This window comes from Vicugna pacos, chromosome 31 (assembly GCF_048564905.1).
Source record: "Vicugna pacos chromosome 31, VicPac4, whole genome shotgun sequence".
Classification (NCBI taxonomy): domain Eukaryota; kingdom Metazoa; phylum Chordata; class Mammalia; order Artiodactyla; family Camelidae; genus Vicugna; species Vicugna pacos.
In genome coordinates, this window is record NC_133017.1 from 23,127,680 (window position 1) to 23,153,075 (window position 25,396).

The following is a 25,396-nucleotide window of genomic DNA, read 5'->3' on the forward strand; positions in this document are numbered from 1 at the left end:
GAACCTACTTACCAATACTTATCAAATATGCAGGATGAAATATACACATAATATTTGACAGGTTGATAAATTTCCATGAAAGAAGTTTACACTCATAAACTTTTTGATATTTGTTAAGGAAAAGGAAAAATGCTCTTCGAAATTTCGTATATCTGATCTTCACAGGAATAGCCAGCAGTCAACTTTGACATGAAGATTTAGACAAAAATCTGGCTACCGTAAGCCAGCCCAGGACATGGACAATAAGCTCTAAGGATTTTGGAAGCCAAAGATTGTAGGATTTCCTTCTATAGGATGTATCTTTTGGAATAGAAATTGGCTTCCTTCAGTGTTACTTTATAATGGGAGTAAGCAAAGTAACTTATCTACAGATTCACCTTGGTTCAGAAAAATCTAGGTTACTCGTTGGTGAGATTGGTATTTGCTATACATAACGAATTAGAATATATCAAAGGCTGAAAAAGTTGGATGATATTCAAATACAACTTGGAGTCTGGACTAAATGTTAATATTGATCTCCACTAACTGAACTATCGGCATAAAAATTTAGATTCACATATGCTTAAAGATCTTTCCCCCAAATCGTTAACCAGAAATGCACGCCGGTTTCACTTTAAAATCCGGTAATCCGTCTCCTCCATGCCTGTGGCTTCAGTTAACACCTGTGAGCCGAGCAATCATTACAGCCTCAGCCTCAGCTTGGAAGTATTGATCACTTGTCAGCCGTGTTAGGGATCATCAAACACACGTCACAGTCACCATGTTTGAAATTAAACTCCTGATCGCACACCTGGCATTACAATCTGACGGGTTAGGCTTGCCAGAATCCCAGCAACCATCCCTGACGTCTTTGTCTCTTCATATCCAGCCATTCAGCTGGTCTTCTCCCAGGTGCATTTCAAATTCAGCCACATAAATTCTTCTTCCCCGACATCATCCAAATCCAGGTTACCCGTTTTCCTTGATTCCTGCAGGAAATTCCCGAGCCACCTGCATCCAGTCTTGGCTCCTGCCATCTAGTCTCCAAATGCAGCGGGAGTAGTCTTTTCAAAACGTTTATCAGATTTGTCAGTCCCTTCCATTTAATGGTTATCCATTGCTCATGGGCTAAAGGGAAGAAAGACCCTTAATAAAACCAAGTCTTCAGGATAAGGAATCAAACTCCACTGTAGTATCATCCTTCTGAGATATAGAAGTGTGGCTATTTATATATACACACATATGTCAACAATGTATCATTAGATAATGTACACTTGTATAATGTATATAAGTATACATATAATTACAGCTGATCCTTGCACGCCATGGGTTTGAACTGTGAGGTCCACTTAGAAGATTTTTCTTCAATAGTAAATACTATAGGAGTAGAAGATGCAAGGTTGGCTGAGGCAGGATTGAGGCTGTGGAGGAACCACAGACACTGAAGGCCACCTGTAAGTCATAGGCAGATTTTTGACTTTGCAGAGGGTTGGCGCTCCTAATCCCTGTGTTGTCTAAGTGATACAGGAAGATGGGGCACAAGAGGATGGCCATGTCCCAGGTCCCAGCTGAGTCCCTGGGAGGTGCACCACCAAGTGAAGGTTCTTGGCTTCATGCAGAAGAAAACTTCAAGAGCGAGCCCCAGTTGAGTAATGGTAGATTTATTCAGAGAGATACATACTCCACAGACAGAGTGCAGGCTGTCTCAGAAGGCAAGAGGCAGCGACCACGAGGTGTGGGGTTGTTGGCTTTTATGGGCTCGGGAACTTCATGTGCTAACAAGTGGGAGGTTTATTCCAACTACTTTGGAGAAGGGGCAGGAATTCCCAGGAATTGGGCCATCACTGACTTTTTGACCTTTTATGGTCAGCCTTAAGACTGTGATGGCACCTGTGGGAGTTCCATTTAGCAAGCGATTGTATTACAGTGAGAGTGTAATGAAGCTCAAGGTCTACTGGGAGTTGAACCTTCCACCATCTTGATGCTAATTACTGTGTCATTCTTTTAATGGCTGTGCCCTGCCCGCTTCCCTCCTGTCTCACAAGGGTCAATTGTGTATGTATAATGTACGTTATAATTATATAATGATGTTTAATGTATGCAATCATAATTACATAATTATATAATGCATAAATATATTATATATAATTATGTATAATAACCATATATATAAAACCACACAAACAAGTATTAAATGTTATTAACTAAAACGTAATAACACATAGTCTACAGCATTACTAAAATCCACAATATGCTTCCTGGTCCAAGTACAGATTATAAAGAGATATATTCTACTCCTTCTGCTATAAATAATCAATCTGGGAGAATGGCTTCCCCCTGTTTTGAAGACTGATATTAATCATTCATTAAACTTGAATTTACAATAAGGTTATGTCCCTTCAAAGAGAAGTTATCTCCTCTTTTCCCTGACAGCTGTGACGATTATATTTTTCATTGCAGCAAAGTTCACATAACATATAATGTACCGTATTAAAGTATACAATTCATTGGCATTTAGTTCAGTCATGATTTTGTGCAACCATGACCTTTATCCAGATCCAAAATGTTTTTATTTCCCAAAAGGAGATCACTTCCTATTTTCTTCTCCCATCAACCCTTGGCAACCGCTAATCTGCTTTCTGTCTCTACGGATCTGACTATTTTGGATATTTCATATAAATGGAATTGGACAACATGTGATCTTTTGTGTCTGGCTTCATTGACCTCTCATTGTGTTTTTGAGGTTCAACCATGTTGTAGCATGTATCAGAATTTTATTAATTTTTATAACTGAACAAAAGTGTATTGCATGGATAGACCACATTTTATTTATCCATATCCAGAACATACTCTCTGTGGGATTGTCTGCCTTCACCCAGTTCTCCTTAGAAACAGGTTTCTCCTATGCCCTGGGGCATTTGCATAGTACAACTTCCTAGTTAAAAAAAAAAAAGAAAAATCACTCAGTTACTTAAAATCAAGTTAATCAAATTCCGTAGTACAGAGATTAATACAATCACTGGTCTGCAAAAGACCGGTGGTTTCTTATGCTATTTTTCCGCTTTTACCTGCATCCTGTTTCTATTCCCTTCTCCACAAAAGCCCTCCCTTTAATATGTTTGGTGTATGAGTTTAAAGGTGCCTGCATCCTGGTAAGATGTGTGGTTGTTTTGAATGTGTACTTTTAATCTATGGTGATGGTTTTGTGCTATGAACTTGGCCTGTACCTTACCCTTTTCCCTCAACAATATAGATCTACCTCTGTTGCCAAATATACTTCGATGTTAGCATTCTGCCATGTTGGAGAACGTGCCCCAGGTAGAGTTTTCTCATCCACTCACCTAATAACAAAAAGCACACCATTTCTAATTCCCTGCCACAACAAACCACGCCCTTTGTGTGTGTGTGTGACTCCATAAGGACTTGTATAAAATCATCTCTGAGATACATGCCCAGGAGTGAGATCGCTGGTCACAGGCCACACAATTTATTTCATTGAGTCCTGCCCAGATTCCTTTCCAGGATGCGCTGTGCCTTACCCTCGCACAGAAGGGTTTGAAAGATTCTGTTTTTTACATCTTGGGTCAACACATTTTATCACCCACCTTATTAGTCACTTGGATGGATGTGAAGTTGTTTTCACATTTACCAGCTTTATTTCACCTTTTCCTTTTTTTAAACTGTAGATTCAGCTCTGACTCTACAATTGCACAGTTACAGGTATTTCTTTTCTTCCACAGAGTTATAAATCCTTCATCAGGTGTAGATATGGAATCTAAATTGCCAAAAGGTAAATTATTCCATTTTCATTACAAATTTAACTTTAGTCCTCTTTCCATCACTGAAGGAGTTTCATGAGCCATAAAACTATTCTATAAAAAGCTATTTCTGGTCTTGTCGCTTTACAGATTGGGAAAACTTCCACACAGGTTTAATCAGTAGCAAAACCATATAACAAGCTTGTGTTTTTAACATAAAGCTATGACTTTAATTATTATTTGAGAGGTGCTGCTTTGGTTAAAGTCCATACAAAAGGACAAGAAGAGAAAAGTATGAGAAAACAGACCCCTTTTCTGCTTAAATTTGCAAACGGCAGATTCACATTGGGCTGGAACAGAAACAGGACAGCTCTTCAGGAACTCAGGCTCTTCCGACTGAGATCGTGGGGTGTTCTTCCACAAGCCATTCATCAGGGCCCCCAACTCAGAGCCGAAGAAACTGCTGGGCTAAGCCAGTGTGGCATTTCTCATCCCCAGTCATCTCTCGATTATTAAGCTACCAGTCAAGGCTAAAAGCGTTCATACTCCATAAAATCCTGGAATGAGACCGCTCATTCTCTGTGGTTTTCTCGGTTCCCGTGAGCATGATGTCATCTCTGACGCTGTTTCTGACGTTGAAAGATGGCGAATGACTAGGGCGAGGACATGGACCACAACAGAGCTGTGCTAAAGGGATGTGCATGGTATGTGAAAGGTGGAGGCTCTTTAACTCTGGTGGGCATTCACCTCGCGCCTTTCTAAACACTCAAGGACTTGGAATTCGCTCCCTACCTCCAAAGGTGGTGCTCCAGGCAAGTGCGTCTCGGCAAAACGTCACTGACCTTCTGATGTGTGCCAGAGAGAACAAACTCTTGGTGTAAAGTTTCTGTAGGAAACACTCACAGCCTGTATTTTGCACAGCTGGGGACAGCGGTGTCTTTTACAAGACGGCTGTTTCAAAGAATGACTTCTTTGGCCATCCTGGGTGAAGACTGCACAGAAAATGGCATGCATAAAATGTGACTCCCCTTCATAACTAAGGTTAGGATCTTAAATGGACCCTTGCTTTTCACACCTTGCTTCTCTTATGTGGGCAAGCCAGGATGTTTCTTTTTTTTTTTTTTAACATTTTTTTATTGAGTTATAGTCAGTTTACAATGTTGTGTCAAATTCCAGTGTAGAGCACAATTTTTCAGTTATACATGAACATACATATATTCACTGTCACATTTTTTTTCTCTGTGAGCTATCACAAGATCTTGTATATATTTCCCTGTGCTGTGCAGTATAATCTTGTTTATCTATTCTGCATATGACTGTCAGTGTCTACAAATCTCGAACTCCCAGTCTGTCCCTTCCCACCCTCCTCCCCCTTGGCAACCACAAGTTTGTCTTCCATTTCTATGAGTCTGTTTCTATTTTGTATTTATGTTCTTTTTTTTTTTTTAAGATTCCACATATGAGCGATCTCATATGTAAGCCAGGATGTTCTTTTTGAATTCTTTTTGTAGTTAATTTGAATGTTCTTCCAGTCTTGGTGCTGCTAATCTCTTGTTTTAAAGATAAAGGAACGGCGGTCCTTTTGTAAGGTACAGAAATAGTGAATCACCATGTCGTGTACCAGAAACTACCATAGTGTTGTAGGTCAATTACACTTCAACAAACAAACTAGAAAAAAAGATCAGATTTGTGGTTACCAGCGATGAGGTAGTGGAGGGGGAAGTGGATGAAGGTAATCAAAAGGTACAAATTTCCAATTATAAGGTAAATAAGTTCTAGGAATATAATGTACAACATGATTAATATAATCAACACCACTATACGTTATATATGAAAATTACCAAGAGAGTGGTTCCTAAGAGTTCACATCACAAGGGAGAATTTTAAAATTTTTCTTTTACTTTGTAGCTATGTAAGAAAATGATGTTCATTCCACCTACTGTGGTGATCATTTCACAGAAGTATAGAAGTTAAATTATGCTGTGCACCTTCAGCTTATGCAGTGCTGTGTGTCAGCTATATCAACAAAACTGGAAAGAAAAAAATAAACATAAAAAGATTCATACGTTCTGAATATGTCACAGTTCCATCACCACAAAACTTCCATCATCCTTGTTATGAAAACCTCCCATTACTGACAATAATGGATCTGTTTTCCATTCCCGTATCTTTCCCCCTTTGTTAGGATGTACAGAATACATCGAATAGGCAGCTTTTTGAGTCTGACTTTTTCACACAGTGAAGTGAGTGAAGATGTACCGTCGTGCTGAGTGAGTCAACAGTCTGCCCCTTGTGTTAACGAGTGGTGTTCCACTGTGCGGAGGTACAACCGTTTGCTAATCCACTCACCGGTTGAAGGCCTTCAGGATTACTTCGAGTTCTTGGCGATTGTGGAACAAGCTGGATTTATAGCTCTGGGGACTGATCACACTTACTCATTTACAAACTGAAACCAATAAAGGAGTTTATTTATCCCCCATGCATCCCCCTTGTCCAAATGGCCCTCCTGGCCACCGGCAGTATATGAAGGAAGGAAGATAAAGGGAAATGTGACTTGACCCCACCTGCTTCCTCACCCCAAGGGAAAAAGCAAACGATCCTGGAAAGCTTAAGAAAAAAAAATTAGGGGTTTTCATCAAAATCACTGCTCATATAAGAAAGACCTGGCAAAACGGGAAGGTTGAATTGTCCTTCATAAAGGCAAGAAAAATCACTCAGAAAATAAGAGACACGTTGTGAATTAAGACTTAGAGGATATTAAATGAGCTGTATCGGAGGAACGCCTTGCTCATACTTAACTGTATTTCTTCCTTCTGGAAAAATTGCTATTAAAAATATCCCTCAAGTCTTCAAATTCTCACAAGCTGTCCCAGAAGTTGGTTCTGGTTCTATTTTCTTGAGTTAAGTGTGAACGCAGCGTAATGAGAAATAAAATGTTAAAGTTAAGAAATAACATATGTAAAAAAAGCAATAATGTAAGACAACAGAGGATAATTGCTTATAGGACCTTGAACTAGAAAGTAATCGAAGTTCTTAACTCATTTATTCTGATTTAATTTAATAAGAAACTGAGAACTCGTCAGAAAGTTAGAGTGAAATGAGATACTGCAAATTAAATATAAATTAGAAACGTTAGCGCTTTTATCCAATATATATCCACAGGATATTCTGCATTAAATGAGTAAATCTCAAGAATGGATTTTTGACTTTGAAAATTAAACCAGTGTTTCCCACCTAAGCCGGACACTCGGTTTTAAGAAACAGAAATTTTCTATGTCCAGCATATGTCAACTGCTCATTGAAATCTGTGACCCAAACTAATTTTTTCTGCAAATTTTCTCCTTCTCCTCTGTGCCTCACCGAGGCTGCTGGCTCACCCTCCAGGATTGCTGCATTTATCCCCCCGGCGCCACCTTGAATTTTTGCTTTCTCTCCTTTGTTGATATTGCTTCTGTCTCTCATGTCCATTTGCAACACATCCATTATTGTTACACGTGTGGTTCTTGATGCGTAGTTCTATCATGTCTGGATTCATTCAAAAAACCTCCATTGGGTCCCTCTCACCTAGGCAATGAGCCTGAGTGTTCTTGACATGAGAGGCCCTCCACACTCCAATCCCAGACTTTCCCTAAGAGCATCCCGTACCCTACACTCCAAGCAAATCATCATCCGACATCCATCGGAAGTCACAGACATCGCTGCAAGAATCATTCTCCTCTGCCACTGCCTCTGTGACTGGTTACATCCTCTGCTTAGAGCTACCCTTCCCCTTCTGCAGAGATTCAGATTCCTCCATGCACTTCAAAAAACAATTTGTCAGAAAGGCTGTTGCAAGAGACTACAGAAAAGAAAGGGATGTACAACGTGAACTAAAGCAGCATCCCTACCCAGGTCCCACCTTGTGAACCGCACCACCAGAGGTTCCGATGGCGCACATCTGGGCCTTTAAAGACACCTTCCGTGAGTGGCGCTGTGGGCACCCACCCAGCCCTGCACAGTCTGTGTCACTGTTTGGGAGGCCCTGGGTTAGAAACAAGAGGAGGTGGGTGATGGCACAGGTGTTTCCATAAAAACTCACTCACATGTGGAGACTGACGACCTGTGTGAGTATCCAGGCAACCAACCCAGTAACCCGGCTCATTTAAACTGTTGCATAATACTCAGTCTCAAGCAAGAGCATGTCCTGGGCAACAGGCTCAGCTGCCTTGCTCTCACCTGTCAGCCTGGCTACAAGCCCTTCCCTCCCTTCCCCTCTTCCTCCTCCAAGAACATCTCTTACCACGTTCTACTGAATGCTAATTATTTATACACGTAGCTTCATCCCCTCGTTAGACTGGAGGGCTCTTGAGGAATTGGGGAGGCACATACAGAGAAAAGCTTCTTTGAAATAATAACACGAACAGAGCAGAGTTCTAAGAGAAAGAGCATCAGAGGTTGGTGGGCTAGCGTCCCCCCCTCCTCCTAGTCTCATCACGTGACTGCAACGACCTGACTGGTCTCCCAGCTGCCACACTGCATCTGGAACACCACAGTCACAGCCAAGACAAGTTGTGAGAAAGATTGGGAGGGGGTCAACAAAACCCTGTATTTTAGTACCTTTAACTGCACTTCCACCCCCTGGTGTTTAGACAAAAGGCCTGACATCTTTATTTTCCACTAGACTGCGTGGTGCCAGCCCTCCAGGGTTGGATGATGGTCTCTGGCGGAAGTTAAGGAACTAAGAATGACATGTGGTGTATATACACATGACCAGCGAAGTCGAGCATCTTTCCATATACCTGTTGGCCATTTGTATGTCTTCTTTAGAGGAATGCGTCTTCAGGTTCTGGACCACTTTTAAACAAGGTTATTTGGATTTCTTTTTTTTTTTTATTTTGCTGTATGTATTTTGGATTAAGCATTTATTTGTTTTTTGTATTTTAAATGTGTTGGGGGGAGGTAATTAGGTTTCTTTATGGATTTTTAAATTAACTTTTATTTTATTTTTTAATGGAGGTCCTGAGGATTGAACCCAGGACCTTGTGCATGCTAAGTATGCACTCTGCCACTAAGCTACACCCTCCCCCATATGTATTTTGGCTATTAACCCTATATCAGATTCACGGATTTTAAATATTTGTCTTTCATTTTGCAGCTTGCCTCTTCACTCTGCTGCTCTTTTTCCTTACTATTTAGTTTACTACAATTCCAGTGATCTATTTTTGCTTTGGCTGCTTTTGACTTTTGGTGTCGTGTTAAAAAAAAAAATCATTGCCCAGACCCACGTCAAGAAATTTTCCCCTTTGTTTTCTTTGAGCAGCTTTATGGTTTCAGGTGTTAGGTGTAAGTCCTTTAATCCATTTTAAATTTATTTTCATACATGGTGTGAGGTAAGGCTACAATTTCATCCTTCTGCACGGAGATGCCCAGTTTCCCCAGTACTGCTTATTGAAGAGACAGTCCTTTCCCCACTGTGTGTTCTTACTACTGTCCCTGAGGATGAGTTGACTGCAGATGCATGGATCTAGTTAAGGCGTCTCTATCCCATTCCATTGGTCTACACGTCTGTTTCCATGCTAGTTTCCCATTGTTTTGATTACTGTAACTTTGTCTTGTATTTTAAAATTATAAAATGTAATGCCTTCAGCTTTGTTCCTTTGGATTAAGATTAATTTGGTTATTTGGGCCTTTTGGGTTTCCATATGTATTTTAGGATTTTTTTTTCCTATTTCTGTAAAAAAAAAGCCATTGGGATTTTGGTTGGGTTTAAGTTTAATCTGTAGATCGGTTCAGGATATACGGACATTTTTACAGTAGTAACTCTCCCAATTCATGAATACGGGATGTTTTCCCATTTACCTGCGTCTTCTTTAATTTTCTTTATTAATGTTTAATACTTTTCAGTGTACAAGTTTTTTACCCGTTTGATTAAGTTTATTCTTAAGTATTTTATTATTTTTGTTGCTATTGTAAATTGTATTGTTTCTTAATTTTCTTTTTGGAGAGTTTATTGTTTGTGTGTAGAAATAGTGCTGATTTGCGTATATTGATTTGCATATTGCGACTTCACTGAATTTACTAGTTCTAAGGGTTGTTGTTGTTGAGTCTGTAGGGTTTTCTACATGTATAATCATGTCATCTGTAAACAGAGATAATTTACAAGGACTTTAAAATAACTGATCTATTTAAGACATAATGAAGAGAAGAGTGGATGGTTTATCAGAGAGTTACCATCTATAGAAGAGCAAATGAGCATCCCAGAACTGAAAAATACAGTATCTGAAATTATGACAGAAGGTGAGCGAAAGAGCAGATTGAACAGGATGGTTGAACCAGAAGGCAAATCAATAGAAAATACCTAAAATGGATAAGAGAGAAAATAAGAATGGAGAAAAATAAAATCATGAGATGCTCAAGACACGCTCAAAATTTCTACGATCTGTGTAATTTGGAGTCTCAACAGGAGAGAAGAAAAACAAGAAAGCAGAAGCAAAATTCAGAGTATTTAAAGAGATACTGGCCAAGAATTTTCTAGAACTGATTAAAAAAACTTTAACTGTAGAGATTTTTGGTGAGTCTTAAGTAAGTTTTAGAAAATCATGTATTGGTACTTCTTAGTAAAATTATTAAAAATTAGAAACAAAGAGAAACTCTTAAATGCAGCTAGAAAATTGTCAAAACATGGAAACAGGCTTTGCATTTCTCATTACTTCATCAAACCATTTAAAATATAATTATAAATGGAGCTGCCACACTGAAGAACACTCAACATTTTATTTGAAAGTCATAAATCTCTACCTTCAAGAAACTTTCTTCCTAATGAATAAGATTTTTTTAAAATTCAATTTTGAGTTTATTTTACTCTTATGAACGTGGTTCTGAATGCAGGGTCTACAGCAAAAAGGGTCCCTTTGAACAAGAAGGTAAAATCATAAAGCAAAGATGTTGTCAGATGGGAAAATCCATAATATGAACCTCCAAATGGAAATGTTCAGCAGGAAAAGAAATATTGCAAACCTAGAAGCAGAGGTAGAAACTGGACTCCAGGTGAACTGGAGAGCTGGAACCATACAACACTTTATTCCTCTGATTCATTGTGCCAGGCGTTGCTATGATTTAAGCATTTACAATTCTCACTGAAAAAAATATATCTCCTGCAACTGAGTTATTTATGGATGTGAATACACTTCCAAGGAAAAGTGTATAGTATGGCAGGAAAGGGTGTGACGCGCTTGCTTGCCTTTGGGGGTTTATGCAAATACAAATATCCCAACGTTCTAATCTCTTTTGTCCACACCCAGGTTCAGCGGCACCTCCTTTTACTGCTTTTAAAATCTGGCATCTACATTTAAAAAAAAAAAAAAGACTTGGCTGCATTAAAATTGTTTCAGAAAAATAGGATTTGCCACAAATCAAATGAAATCACTTTTATGAGTCTTATATGTCCTCACCAAGCCAGTCTGATATCCATTTTTAGAAAATCCATAGAAATAGGCCAATTTAGCTAAAATAACATAAGAACTAAAGGTTTTGTGGTCAAATTCTGGGCCTCCTGATAAAAAACTAACCAAAAGGAATGAATATCCTTTGTTATTCCTCTTCAATCACCAAAGACAGAACATTTTACAACCTTCCTTGGTCTTGCCTGCTCCCCCTGATAACTTTCTAATTTCTTTCCAGCTCATTTTCTCTGACCCTGGCTGCATATGTGAGATTCAGTGAGATTAACACAATGTGCAGATTAAGTGGGGGTTTGGATTCTGCGCAGCTAAGCCTGCAGTTGGTGGTAACAGAAACACTGAATTTAAAGGCAATGTATAGAATCAATAAAAATATCTACAATGGATGCCAAATAGCATGTCTTCTTATATGATATGTGATCTTTGAAAAGTAATAATAATCACATCATTTAATTATGAAGATGTAATTTTTGTGTCCATGGTAACCGATACAGCAGAAAGAATACAGAATCAACAGAAGCTCAAAACTCAGTCCATTTATTCCTAGGTATGTTGTCTTTGGAAAGATATTCAAACCTTCCAAGTATTAATTTCTTTATAAATGGAAAATCGTGAATATGAACCTCCAAGTGGAAACATTCAGCATAAAAAGCAGTATGACGCAAACCCAGGAGTGGAGGTAGGAGCTGGGACTCCGGTTGAATCGCAGAGTTGGAACCATACAACACTTTATTCCTCTGATTTATTGTGCAAGGCATCGCCATGGTTTAAGCATGTACAATTCTCAAAAGGGTCCGGGCATGAGCGGTGAGCCTGGGAGGCCGAGCCAGCGGGCCGCGGGCCGCGGGCAGGGACGGGCGGCACCCAGGGAGGGGGCGAGCGAGCAGCGAGCGAGCCGCGAGGGCGGCCGCAGCCCCAGGGCAGCCGGGACTCCGCCCGCCCTTCTGGCCCCCTTCCCGGGGCCCACAGCGCCTCCGGTCCCCAGGGGAGCCCACACGGCCCGGGCCGGCCATGGCCTCGCTGCTGAAGGTAGATCAGCAGGTGAAGCTCAAGGTTGATTCTTTCAGGGAGCGGATCACAAGTGAAGCAGACAACTTGGTGGCAAGTTTTTTTCCCAAAGAAATTGTTACAGCTTGATAGTTTTTTGAAGGAACCAATCCTAAACATCCATGACCTAACTCAGACCCACTCAGACACGAATCTCCCAGTCCCTGACCCCATTCTTCTCACCAACAGCCATGTTGGACTGGACGGTCCCACTTACAAGATGCGGAGGTTGGATGAAGGTGAAGAGGGCTTCCAAGGAACTGAGGGGTTTGGGATGCCCAATGGGATGCTGAAGAGCAACCAGCAGCTGGTGGACAATATTGAGAAAGCGAAGCCTGAGATCCGGTTGCTGACTGAGATGTGCAACACGGTCAAAATGTGGGTTCCGCTCCTGACCCCTGGGATAGACAATGGGAACAACTTTGGGGTGTCCGTTCAGGAGGAGACATTTGCAGAACTAAGAACTGTTGAGAGCGAAGCTGCATCTTATCTGGACCAGGCTTCTAGATATTATATTACAAGAGCCAAACTGGTTTCTAAAATAGCTAAATATCCCCACGCGGAGGACTGTCGCCGCACAGTGACAGAGATTGACGAGAAAGAATCGGTCAGCCTTCGGCTCATCATGTGAGAGCTAAGGAATCAATGCGTGACTCTACAGGACATGATCCTGGAAAATACTGAGAAGATGAAACGGCCCGGGAGCAACACTGCAAAGACACTGTGCTGAGGCCGGGGCCGGGCGCCTCTGGGAGTCTGGCTCAAGACCGACATTGCCTTGGTTTGTTCCATGACTGTCATGATGGGGAAACTGGCTGGAAATGGTAATCACCCCTCTTGTTTGTAGTCAGGGTCAATGAATATCTCATGTAGTTCTGTGACATCTTTGCCTCTTTTTTCAGGCCTCAGGAACTTCTCCGTTTCCTCCCCTAGCACCCCACGCCCCACCTGCCCTAGTTTCTGGAGAACTCCGGTTTGTGTGCGCAGGGTGCTGGCGCAAGAATACTTGTGTTTTCTCGCCCGCCTCCCTCCTGCGCCTTCGGCTTTGTGTTTTCTTCCTTTTGATGATTAGCTGGTTAGAAGCTGAGGGACCTGGAGCGAAGGTGCTGGATGTTTTGTAGGAACTGGAGTGGGGCTGCGGGGGGACCGGCTCCTCTCTTCTTCATGAAAGTTTAGCATCTCTCACACTGTGGGACATTGGATCCTCCCTGCCACAGTTGCCCTGGCGGTCACTTAGGGTTCCCCATCTACGTACGTTGCACCTTGACCCTGACCATGACAAGAAACACCTTAGACCTTCTGCCAAGCCCCTACCTCCTTCAGAAGTTTTTATAACAGATTTTCACATACACGTATATGTCATACACACACATACACACACGCACACACATGCCTTCCTCCTCTGTTACCTGACACTCCCTCGCCCTGCCCACCTGCAAACCCTCTCTCGCTCTCTCCCCGTCCCTCTCTCGTGTGCAGGCACACACACGCGCGTGTGCACACACACACCATTCAGAAGGTGGTAGTTGTCCTCGTCCTCAATCCGCCAGAGCCCCTTGTCCCTGAGAGTGTAGCCTCTCGGTGCCCGCGGCTGGGGAGCTGGAGGACAGCTGAGAGATGAGGAGCGCGGGGACTGGGGAGGCTCCTTCCTCTGGGACTTGGGTCCTTTGGGGCGTTATTGCAAAGGCTGGTCCTCTGACTCCTGGTGCCTCCTCCCAGGCCAGCTGTAAGTTGGGTTGGCGGTGTCTGCAGCTGTGAGGGCCAGATGCCCCTGCTCCCAGTGGCCTTCCTCTTCCGGAGAATGTCTCTTGTTTATAGTATTGCGCTTCCAGGGGAAGCAGTCACTTGTGTGTGTATGCGTGTGTGCACACTGTGTGTGTGTGTAAATCTGCTGGGCAAGTCAAACCACAGAAGAGTTGCCTCCTATCTCTCGAATCTTCCAGAGATGTCACTCGCTACAGCGTTTTGGTTCACCCTCATCAATCCCCACTTTTTTCTTCTACCACTCGCTACTGGAGAGTCGGTGTCTGTGGTCCACTTGCCAGTGACCCCCTCGGTGTCTTACTTCTGACTTTTATTCTTCCCCTGTCTCTGTCTTTCAGTCCCCAGTCATATTTCCAAATGGACGCATCAGTTTTACTCCCGCCGTGCTGCAGCGAAGGAGCCAGGATGCTGTCTTCCTGTGAATAGTGCTCGGGAACAACCCAGCTGCGTATTAGCTGGGCAGTGCCCCAGCCACCCTGCAGACCCCTTCCAACTAAACCCCTTCCCTCCTCCCACCATGTGCTTCTCAGCTTCCCTCCTTGTTTGTTGGATTGCCCCACTGCCCCTCCTCCTCACCCTGCCACCTTGGGATCGTAGTGTGAAATTCTTTACCATGTCAAGAAATTATTAAAAATACAGGTACTTTGACCTCTTTCTAAAAAAGTAAAATAAATAAAATTCTCAAAATGTGCCGTGAGTATGTCTATTAAATCCAAGACAAAATTAATATTATGCTTCTTTAACTGAACAGTCAATCTTGCATGGCAGGTCAGGAAAGGGACGCTTGTTCCACCCCCAGGGGAGGGTCCCACTGCAGGAGGACCCCACCACCGGGAGCAGCGGCCCCAGGGGTCAGCCCCCTGCTCCTGTCGGAGTTGCCGGGAAACACATGAATCACACAAGAACTAGATGGGAAAACGCTTCACCTGGGTAACGAAGAGACAGGACCAGTCAGCTTCAGTGGTCTCCCGTGGCCAGCGGGTCTCACCCCACAACCCATGCAGGGCGATGCTCTCCACACACCCCTCTTGGCTGCAGGAACACTTCGTTCCCTCCCTGGTGGAAACAAGGTAACTCAGGGGTTGGCTAGGGGCCGGGGGCTGCGCACACCGAGGCAGAACAAAGAAACACATGTTAAATTTGGAACGGGGGTGGGGGGGACACACCCAGTGTACGCTGGGAGGACTCCTACCTTCTCAGAAGGAGATGCTCCTGGCCCGAGGCCACTCTTACTTAACCATTCAAAAAGCTGGCAAGCTATGAATAATCATCATTCTCAACAACGACTATTTCTTGACATTAGAGCTCTATTTTTGGTACTTTTAGGCCTAAAAAGATATTTTCCTCTGAAGAAACTATGTAGGGTAACTTCTTATCAGACCAAATAGTCGTTTATAAACAGTTTAAAATATATGTTATAAAGACACATCTCAAACCGCTCAATTCACAGTAATTAGCGCTGGTAAAAGAAATCAAGAAATGCTAGAATCGATAATATTAATTGGTTGTAAGTAAAAATGCTGGTGAGTCACATAGTTTGATAATTTTGTAAATGGTGATAATGAACACGCAGAATTTTATAACTGGTAGAAATAATTGATCTGAAAGAATTTTGCCAAAAGAAAGAACTGCACCTGGTAAAATATTTTGAGTAGAATCTGATAGATTTTAAATCTGTAAGACCTTAGATAATTGCAACTGATTCGTCAGAGTAATATCCACACACCACAAAAGGCACATGACAAAAGCTAGGCTTAGTAAAATATCATATGATATTGCAAAAAGAAGGATCAGTGAGTCACATATTTCTCTGCAATTAAGACAGAAAGAAACTGAAATGATTGAAACACTTTGAGTGGAATAAAGATAATGATGCAAAAAAGTTCAAAATATTTCAACTGCTCTGCAAAGACTTTGATCAGAGAATTAATAGGCTATAAACAAAAATTTTAGTGGGAAAAAAATTGTTTGAGACAATTATAATTGAACATTTTATTTACAACATCCTCAGAGTGAAAGTCTAATTTGAAAATGTACATGCACCTCAATGTTCATAGCAGCACTATTTACAACAGCCAAGACATGGAAGCAACCTACATGTCCATTGACAGGTGACTGGATAAAGAAGATATATACACACAATGGAATACTACTCAGTCATAAAAAAGAATAAAACAATGCCATTTGCAGCAACATAGATGGACCTGGAGATTGTCATACTAGGTGAAGTAAGCCACAAAGAGAAAGAAAAATACCATATGATATCACTTATATGTAGAATCTGAAAAAAATGACACAAATGAATTTATTTACAAAACAGAAACAGACTCGCAGACATAGAAAACAAACTTATCATTACCAGGGAGGAAAGGGGACAGGGTGGAGGGATAAACTGGGAGTTTAAGATTTGCAGATACTAACTACTAGATATAAAATAGATGAACAGCAAGGTCCTACTGTGTAGCACAGGGAAATATATTCAATATCTTGTAATAACCTATAATGAAAAAGAATATGAAAAGGAATATATATGTGTGTGTGTGTGTGTATAACTGAATCACTATGTTGTACACTAGAAATTAAAGCTGCATTATGAACCGATTATGCTTAAATTAAAAAAAGAAACAAAATATCCTCAGGGTGGAAACAGCAAGGTCAAAACCTGAACTAAATGTAAACAGCAGGGACAAAACTCTGAAATCAAGGCGACGTGTTAACAGCGGGTTGCCTACCCCTTGCCTTATGTTTCAGAGGCTTTGCTCTTTCCCTGATAAATAAACTTCAAAAGAGTCAGTGCCCTTGGCTTGTCTCTGAAGACATGGAGATCATTTTTTTTTTTCTACCAAACCCAACACACTTTATAATTTCTTCTCTCTTAAGATGACTTTTCAATTGTGGCGTCTTTTTAAGGATCTTTTCCATGTTCAACTTGTCACTGTGAATTGGCCTGAATTCCCAACTCCTGAACAGTTTTCAAAACCATCGGAGGAAGCCGAGAAGTATAATTGTGCGTTTTGGAAATGGCAAAGTAGGTCAGACTTGACTGAGAATCTGGCTACACGTCTTACCAGTTACGTGACATTAGACAGTTATTTTCATTTCTTGAGCCTTAATTTCTAAATTTCTAGGAAGGAGATACTCGAAATGCATGTGTTTATGGTGAGGATTAAGTCAGATATTTTTTATTAATTGCTTTACATGCAATTAATAGTCAATAAGTGAGCATTAGTCTTTCTTCCCACAGGACAAATTGTGAAGCCGATTCTCTTTCATTAATTCTCTATTTAAACAGACCTTCATTCTTCTTTGCATTCCGAATGGCTTACTGTTCATATTCCAGTTTCAATATGTTTAACTTGCAAATCTCCTTGCTTAATTCATGGACTCTTGTACATGTGATGCTGGGTTCAATGAGCCCTTTGGATTGTTAAGAGTCTCATTATTTCAGTGGGTATTTGTTGTAGAGACATGTGTGGGTTTTGATAGATTTTATTTCGTTTTGGTAAGGCCAACAGATCAGCAGACGACAGCCACTGGCCATCGGAAATTCAGCTTATTATATTCACAGATTGCAACAGACGGGGACATGCCACACCAAGGAGGGCCACACGGGAATGACCAGAGTGAGGTCCAGCGGCAGAGAGTGTGGGGAAATCTGTCTGTAAGAGCCTGCACTGTGATTTCCATGGAAGCACCGGGCAGGCAGGATACGCAGGTTTAGAACTGGCTAGCTGAAATCATTTCAGTGGGCTCCGGAGCAGGGGAGTTGTCCCTAATGTCTGACACCTGCGCCTGGAGTAATTAGGGCGGAGGAACAGCGGGCTGGCATGTGAGAGCCCAGTAAGAGAGAAGGTTGGATCTGGAGCTACCTGGCTGCTCAAGAAGGGGAAATGTTTGGGACTGCGGCCGCGTGGTACGTGCCTGGCCACAATGCACTCAGAAGGGTGTGTGGGAAAGAATGGCACAGGTACCTCTTAAAATCCTTGCAGATTTTTGAAGGAGACAGGTCAAAGCCTTGCAAGTGTAAATAAACTTGGGATATTTTCACATCGTATTAAATAGAAATATATTTCAATGCGAGATTTTACAGTTCGTTACCTGTCTATACAAAATGGGTTCAGACACCTGGCAGAATATTTGGCATAATGTGCGGCCCCCTGAAGAGGTTGCTTTGAAAAGAGACACAGCGTCTGATGAAGGGCCCTGAATTATCATCAAATGAGACCCTTCCCCTCGTGCACGTGAGGCCCATCACAGTTTCATCCTGTAAAATAAGTGTTTGCTTCTTGTTTTTACAACTGATCAGAATCAACACATTTTTTTCTTCCGTTAGGGAGGAAAAAGGGTTCACTTAGTTCAATTTTCTCTGTACTTGCCCTTTCTTCTCAGAATCAAGATTGCATTCAAGTTTATGTCTGGATACGACCAAAAATGACCCATTCAGTACTGGCAAGCTGTGCTTCCTGCAAAAGGAAAGGTCTGCGTTGCAGATGAATAGCAGTGCTGCATTTTCCCTCTGAGCACAGCACATTTTGATGAGTAATTCAAATAGCACTTCATCTCGGTAAAACCGAATAAAACGTATAGTTGCCTAAAATCAAGCAATCTTCAATGGCAAAATAATTCTGAAATTGTGTACTTCGCCATTGAGGAAAAAATTAATAACTTTTCATTGGAAGGATTTTTCTCTTTCTTTGGAAAACCAGCAAAAATGGGCTCATTAACAAAGCGGCCATGGTGTCAGGGATGCAGGTCATACGTGGGCTTAGCAATATCGAGTTCTGCTCATCAAGGCTGACCTGGCCACAGCCACTACTGAGTGCCCAGTCCACCAGTGGCAGAGACCAACACTGTGTCCTCAATACGGCACCATTGCCCAAGGAACCAGTCAACTAATTGTGGCCGACTGATGACACTGGACAGCTTCCATCATGGAAGGGTAGTGTTTTGTCTTTACTGGAATAGACACTTGCTCTGAGTACAGGTTTGCCTTTCCTGCATGCCACACTTCTGCAAAGCTGCCATCCATAGTCTTACAAAATGCCTTATCCATGACAGCGTGGTTGGGGAAAGAGGTTGACTGGTACCCACAGCACAGGTCATCCTATCTACTTGATTATTCAAATCCTCCTCTGCTGAGGTCACCCTTTGATGAGCATTCTCATGGGACACAAATATCTTCATGTTCTTCAACTCTTCATAAAAGTCTGTCCACCTACTTCTTCCCCAATTTTTCTTGTGACCAATTTTCCAGTCATGCTCTTTCCAAGTCCTTGACCACCCAGTGTGTCTGGCTATTCCTCCTTCCAAGCATCGCTCTCCCAGCCAGGCGTGCTGCCTGAAGTCATGCCTGCTGGGAGGGATTCTCTCCACCGCTGTCCTTCGGAGATGTCCCAAAGAAAGGCTGAGGGCAGCTGCTGTCCACTTGCGGGTCATGCCTGCTTATTGTGCAGAACCATTTGAAACCAGGCCTGCATGAAGCCTCGCTGAGGTCATGGGTGCAGGCTGGGCGGGAACAGGCAGTGTAGCCAAAGTGAGGACTGTAGGCATTCGGGCTGCTTCTCCATATAACTTACTTGGACCTTTAGGACCCGCTTTGGCCTGATCACATGTATACCAGCTGCATTTGATGATGGAGTGGTGCTTTGATGCCGTAGATTACGGCTTGGTGGTCAGGATATTTTGTTTACGATGGGCAGGGCAGGTCACATGGTACCTCGGTGGCGCAAGGTTAGTTGTTCAGTCCCTGTGATGTCTCAGTAGCAGAACCTGTGTTTCTCAGAAGGAGAGTAGCTACCTGAGGATGATGAAAGGGCCTTGCTCCACAGTTCTTACGGCCTGTGCTTTGATTCACCTCTAAGAGCCTTCAAAAGGCACCAAACAGCATCCTTATCTGCCACTGACACTTCAAGCACCATTGGATCTGATGCATCATATGGCCCAACTGGCAAGACATCTTGGAAGGCAGCCTGGACCTGTTATGGAGCTTTCTTTTGATCTGGGTTCCATTCAAAACCAGCAGGCTCTCGGGTCACTTGGTAAAAAGGCTGGGGTAACACACACCCACATGAGGAATACATTGTCTCTAAAACCCAAAGAGGCCACTAGGTGTTGTGTCTCTTGGTTGAAGGATGAGTTAGATGACACAACGTATTCTGGTCATGGCCCACATCACTGGGCTGCTGATGTAGAAGGCCATTGAGTTTTATCTGATCTGTTTTCCGTCTTCTGACACACAAATGTCTTACCAATAAATCTAGAGTAGTTGATGCTTCTTGCTCACTAGATCCAACCAGCATAATGTCAGCAATATAATCTGACCAGGTAATACCTAATAGAAGGGAAAGTCAATCAAGTTTCCCACAAACTAAACTGGGACATCAGGTTGGAAAGTGGATACACCCATGAGGTGGGACAGTGAAGGTGTACTGCTGGCCTTACCGGCCAAAAGCAAGCTGCTTTTGGTGGGTTTCTTAGACAGGGATGGATAAAAAAGACATTTTCCAGATCAACAGCAATATACCACATCTCAGGTTGTGTGTTAATTTGCTCAAGCAATAAAACAACATCTAGACCAGAAGCTACAGTTGGAATCACCATATGGTTGATCTTATGATAGTCTACTTTCATTCCCTAAGATCCGTCTGTCTTCTGTACAGGTCACGTAGGGTGTGGTAGAACCCCCCCCATCCTTCAAGTCCTTGATGGTGGCATTAAACACTCAGTCCCTCTGAGAATGTGCTATTAATTTTGATTTACTTTTTTCCTAGATAGGAGCAGTTCTAATGGCTTTTTTTGCTTGGCCTTTTCCACCAAAATAGCCCTCACTCCACAGGTCAGGAAACAAATGTGGGGTATTTGCTGCCTGCTAATTCCAACACTAATTTCATCTGGAAATACCCTCTCAGGTACACCCAGAAATAATGTTTAATGCGGAACACTATGAACCACCCCATCCACATAAATTTGATCACTTAGAGAAAATGGATTGTTTCTACAAAAGGCCAGAAATTACCACACAACTCATGAAGAATGGAACTGATAATTTGAATAGTTCTGAAACTATTAAGATTTCATCCATAATTTAAAAAAGAAAAACTCCAAAAGCAGTATCTCTAGGACCAAATGATTGCACTGAAGACTTCTACCAAATATTTAAAGAAGAATTCGCACCAATCTATGAAATCCCTTTCAGAAAATACAGCAGGAGAAAATAGTTTTTAATTCATTCTATAAAACTAATATCACTTTGATATAAAAAATACAAAGACAGCACAGAAAAAGACCACAGGTCAATAATCCTCATGAATATAGATACACTAATCCGAAACTACACATGAGCAAACAATTCAGCAACATAGAAAAGGAATTGCACACCATGTACAAGTGGATCTTATTCCAGTGGTTGCAACCTACATATTCATCCCAGAGAAATTAAATTTTATGTCCATGCAAACGTCTGCCCATATGGCTGCTAGCAGCTTTATTTGTAATCACTAAAAACGAGAAACAGCCCGGATGTTCTAGCATAAGTGAATGGTCAGACAAAGCGTGCATCACCAATACCACGACATACTACTTAACAATAAAAAGCCTTAACCACTGATACATGCAGGTGTTGTGGGACGAGGCAGGTAACCAGTCAGGAAACTGGATGAAGATTACTTGGGGCCTGTCTGACCTATTTTTGCAACTTCCTGTCAATCAATAATTATTTCCAAATGAATCATTTTAAAAAAGGACTGTGCTCAAATAAGAAAAAAAAATCTATGTAGAAGCGTTTTTTGAGAGTGCTCAACTGTTCAAGAAAATTTCAACTTTGAGGCAGACATTTTATCACTGGTAACATAATAAGAAAAGCAAAAATTATATTAGGGGACTATATCAGAGGAAAAATTTAATGTAATTTTTGACACACTGTATTAGAAACATTACTTTTTGCTGAATAATATTTGCTAACTTTTGAGATAGGTTGACCACAGGCAGATAAATCTAGTAATCTATGAATAATATTAGAACAGAGAGGCAGTCTCTTAAGACAGATGATGCCGTGCTTTATGAAATTTTTCATTAATCTACACAATTCTGTAGTGCCCTGATGTCAAGGTAAGTGACAAGTTCAAAGCTGCTGAAATCTACTGCGAATTATGAGAGGTTACACAGCAAACTTTGGCAAACCGATTAAGTGACGAAAACAAAGAATAAAAGAACTGGTACAGAATTTAAAGACTTCACAGCAGCACATTTCTCGAGACTCTGAGGCGATCTGGCGGTGTTTCCAAGTCTGCTAGGACTGAGGACCGCACCAAACCCAGATGTTCTGACCCCTGAACATCATGACCTTCCCTGAGAGCCGCCCTCTCTTGTTTTCCTGGCATGTCCCTCTCTTTCTGCACAAACTGCCTTCCTACCACTGCGCAGTTCTAGCCAGATTCCATGTCATCATCATTGTCATCATTACTACTATTATTACTGTTATTTTGTGATAAGAACTCGACATAAGATCTATCCCCTTAGCAAGTTTCTGGGCTCTCCATGCAGTTCTACTGATCAGTCTGTCCATTCTTCTGCCGATACCACACCCCCTTGATTACTGTAACGTTACAGTAAGTCTTCATGTTGGGTAATGTCAACCGTCCAACCACGTTCTCCCCCTTCAATACTGTGTTGGCCGTTCTGGGTTTTTACAAACTTTAGAAACAGCTTGCTGACACCCACAAGTTCATTTGTTAGGATTTTGATTGGGATGAATTAAATCTGTAGGTCAAGCTGGAAAGAACTGACATCTTGACTATTTTGGCCTTCCTGTACGTGAACATGGAGTGTTTTCTCCATTTATTTAAATTCTTTTATTTCTTTCATCAGAGGTTTGTAGTTTTTCTTCGTATAAATCTTGTACACATTTTCCTGTTGATACCTAAGTATTTCATTTCTTAGGTGCTAATGTAAATGACATTGTGTTTTTAATTTCACAACCCAATTGTACATTTCTGGTATATAAGAAAGCAATTAACTTTTACATGTGAAAGTGTATCCTGCAACCTTGCTATAATTGCTTATCTGTTCCCAGAGGTTTTTTTGTTGATTCTATGAGGTTTTCTCCATAGATGACTCTGGCATCTGCTAAGAGAGTTTTATTTCTTCCTCTCCAATTTGTATACTTTTAATTTCCTTTTTTTTTTTTTTTGGTCTAACGATATTAGCTGTGAATTTTAGGACAATGTTGAAAAAATGTGTTGAGAGGGGATATTCTTGCCCTGTTCTTAATCTGAGTGAGAAAGCCTCTGGTTTCTCACCAATAAATATTATATTAGCTGTAGGTGTTTTGTAAATTCTCATTATCAAGTTGAAGTTGTTACCCTCTAGTCCTAGTTTACTGAGAGCTTTTGTTGTGAATTAATGCTGAATTTGTCAAACGCCTTTTCTCTGTCTATTGATAGGGTCACACAGTTGTTCTTCTTCAGCCTGTTAATATGATGAGTTACACTAATTGGTTTTCTTATGTTGAACCAGCCTTGTGTACCTGGAACAAATCCCACTTAGCCATGGTGCACAGTTCTCCTCATATATAGTTGGATTTCAATGCCTAATATTTTGTTGAAGATTTTTACATCTATACTCACTTGTCTGAATTTTTCCTTTCTTATAATGCTTTGTATGTTTTTGATATTAGGATTATGCTGGCCTTACAGAATGAGTTAAAAAGTGTTCATTCTAGTTCTATTTCCTGAAAGAGAGTTTTGTTTTGATTTTTATATAATTTTTCCTAAAATATTTGGTAAAATTTGCCAGTGAACCCATCTAGCCCTAGTGCTTTGTTTTCAGCAGGTTATTAATTATTGACTCAAATTCTTTAGTGGATACAGGCCTACTCAGATGGTCTACTTCTCCTTGTGTAATTTTGGTGCTGGAACAGCTGGGCTTCTACATGCAAAAAAAAAAATCTAGACAAGACTACATTTTTCATATACATTAACCCAAAATGAGTCATGGAACTCAATAAAAAATGCAGTAGGACTTCATTAACATTAGATCCTTCTGCTCTGCAAAAGACATTGTTACTAGAATAAAAAGTCAAGCCACAGACTGGGAAAAATATTTGCAAAACATATACCTAATAAAGGATTGGTATCTATAATATACAAAGAGCTCTTAAAACTCAACAATAAGAAAACAACCAATTAAAAATGGGCTGAAGATCTGCAGAGATCCCTCACCAAAGAAGATACACAGATGGCAAAAAAGTGTATAGAAAGACACTCAGCATCATATGTCATTAGGAAATTGCAAATTAAATCAACAGTGAGGTACCACTACATACCTATTAGAATTAGGTAAAATCCAAACACTGACAACACCAAATGCTGGTGAGGGTGTGGAGCAGCAGGGACGCTCATTATTGCTTGTGAGAATGCAAGATGGTACCACCACCTTGGAAGACAGTTTGGCAGTTTCTTACCAAATACACACAGTCGTAACATTAACATAAAATCCAGCAACTCCTTCACATGTACACAAATGAGCTGAAAATTTATGTCCACACATAAGCCTACATGTGAATGGTTATAGCAGCTTTACTCATAATTGCCAGAACTTGGAAGCTACTGAGATGTCCTCGATGGGTAAACAGATTTAAAAAAACTGCATTACATCCAGACAATGGACTATAAGTCAGCAATAAAAAGAAATAAGCTATCAAGCCACAAAAGACATGGAAGAACCATAAAAGCATATCACAATCTGAAAAGGCTGCATATTGTATGATTTCAACTCTAGAACATTCTAGAAAAGGCAAAACTGTGGAGACAGTAAAAAGATCGTGGTTACCGCAGTCAAAGGCAATGGAGGGATGAATAGGTGAAGCATGTGGGATTTTAAGGCACTATTTCATGTGTATAATGGTGGATATATCATTATAATTTCATCAGACCTACAGAATGTGCAACACAAAGAGTAAACCCTAATGTACCATAAACTTTAGTCAATAAGAATGCACTGTTTGTTCACCAATTGTAATGCCTTCCAAAATACATGTATAATTATATTTTTGTGTATATATTTTCTTTATAGAAAAACAGACAGGAAAGAAGATAGACTTTTTTTTTTGAGAAAGAAAATTGCAACAAGGAGAGCTACAAGAACGTGTTTCAGTACCTTTCACGCTGGTAAATGAGTTAACCGCCCAAAATGGTTAAGTCTGAAAAGAGGAGTGAATTCCATTTGATTCCTGGAATTCTGGGGTATCACAGTATTTCAGAAAAATTTTTAAAAATGAGTAACTATGTATATTATACAATAATTATAGAAGTAGACTTATGTAACAAACTGATGTTTAAATTTTGAATGTAATATAAAAATTGATGTATAAATTTTGAATGTAACAAACTGATGTTTAAATTTTGAATGTAA

At 41.0% G+C, this 25,396-nt stretch overlaps 1 protein-coding gene and 1 pseudogene across 1 annotated transcript in view; both read left to right on the forward strand.

Moving 5' to 3' along the window:
• LOC102541868 (uncharacterized) overlaps positions 1-14,677 on the forward strand; it is a 108,199-nt gene extending 93,522 nt beyond the window's left edge. The window contains exons 8-9 of the mRNA XM_072952489.1: positions 3,720-3,769; positions 14,326-14,677. Of these exons, the coding sequence (XP_072808590.1) occupies positions 3,720-3,769; positions 14,326-14,618 (343 nt within the window). The 3' untranslated portion in view covers positions 14,619-14,677. The remainder of the gene's footprint in view (positions 1-3,719; positions 3,770-14,325) is intronic.
• LOC140690764 (proteasome activator complex subunit 3 pseudogene) lies at positions 8,590-14,318 on the forward strand (annotated as a pseudogene).
• Positions 14,678-25,396: the final 10,719 nt, after the last annotated feature.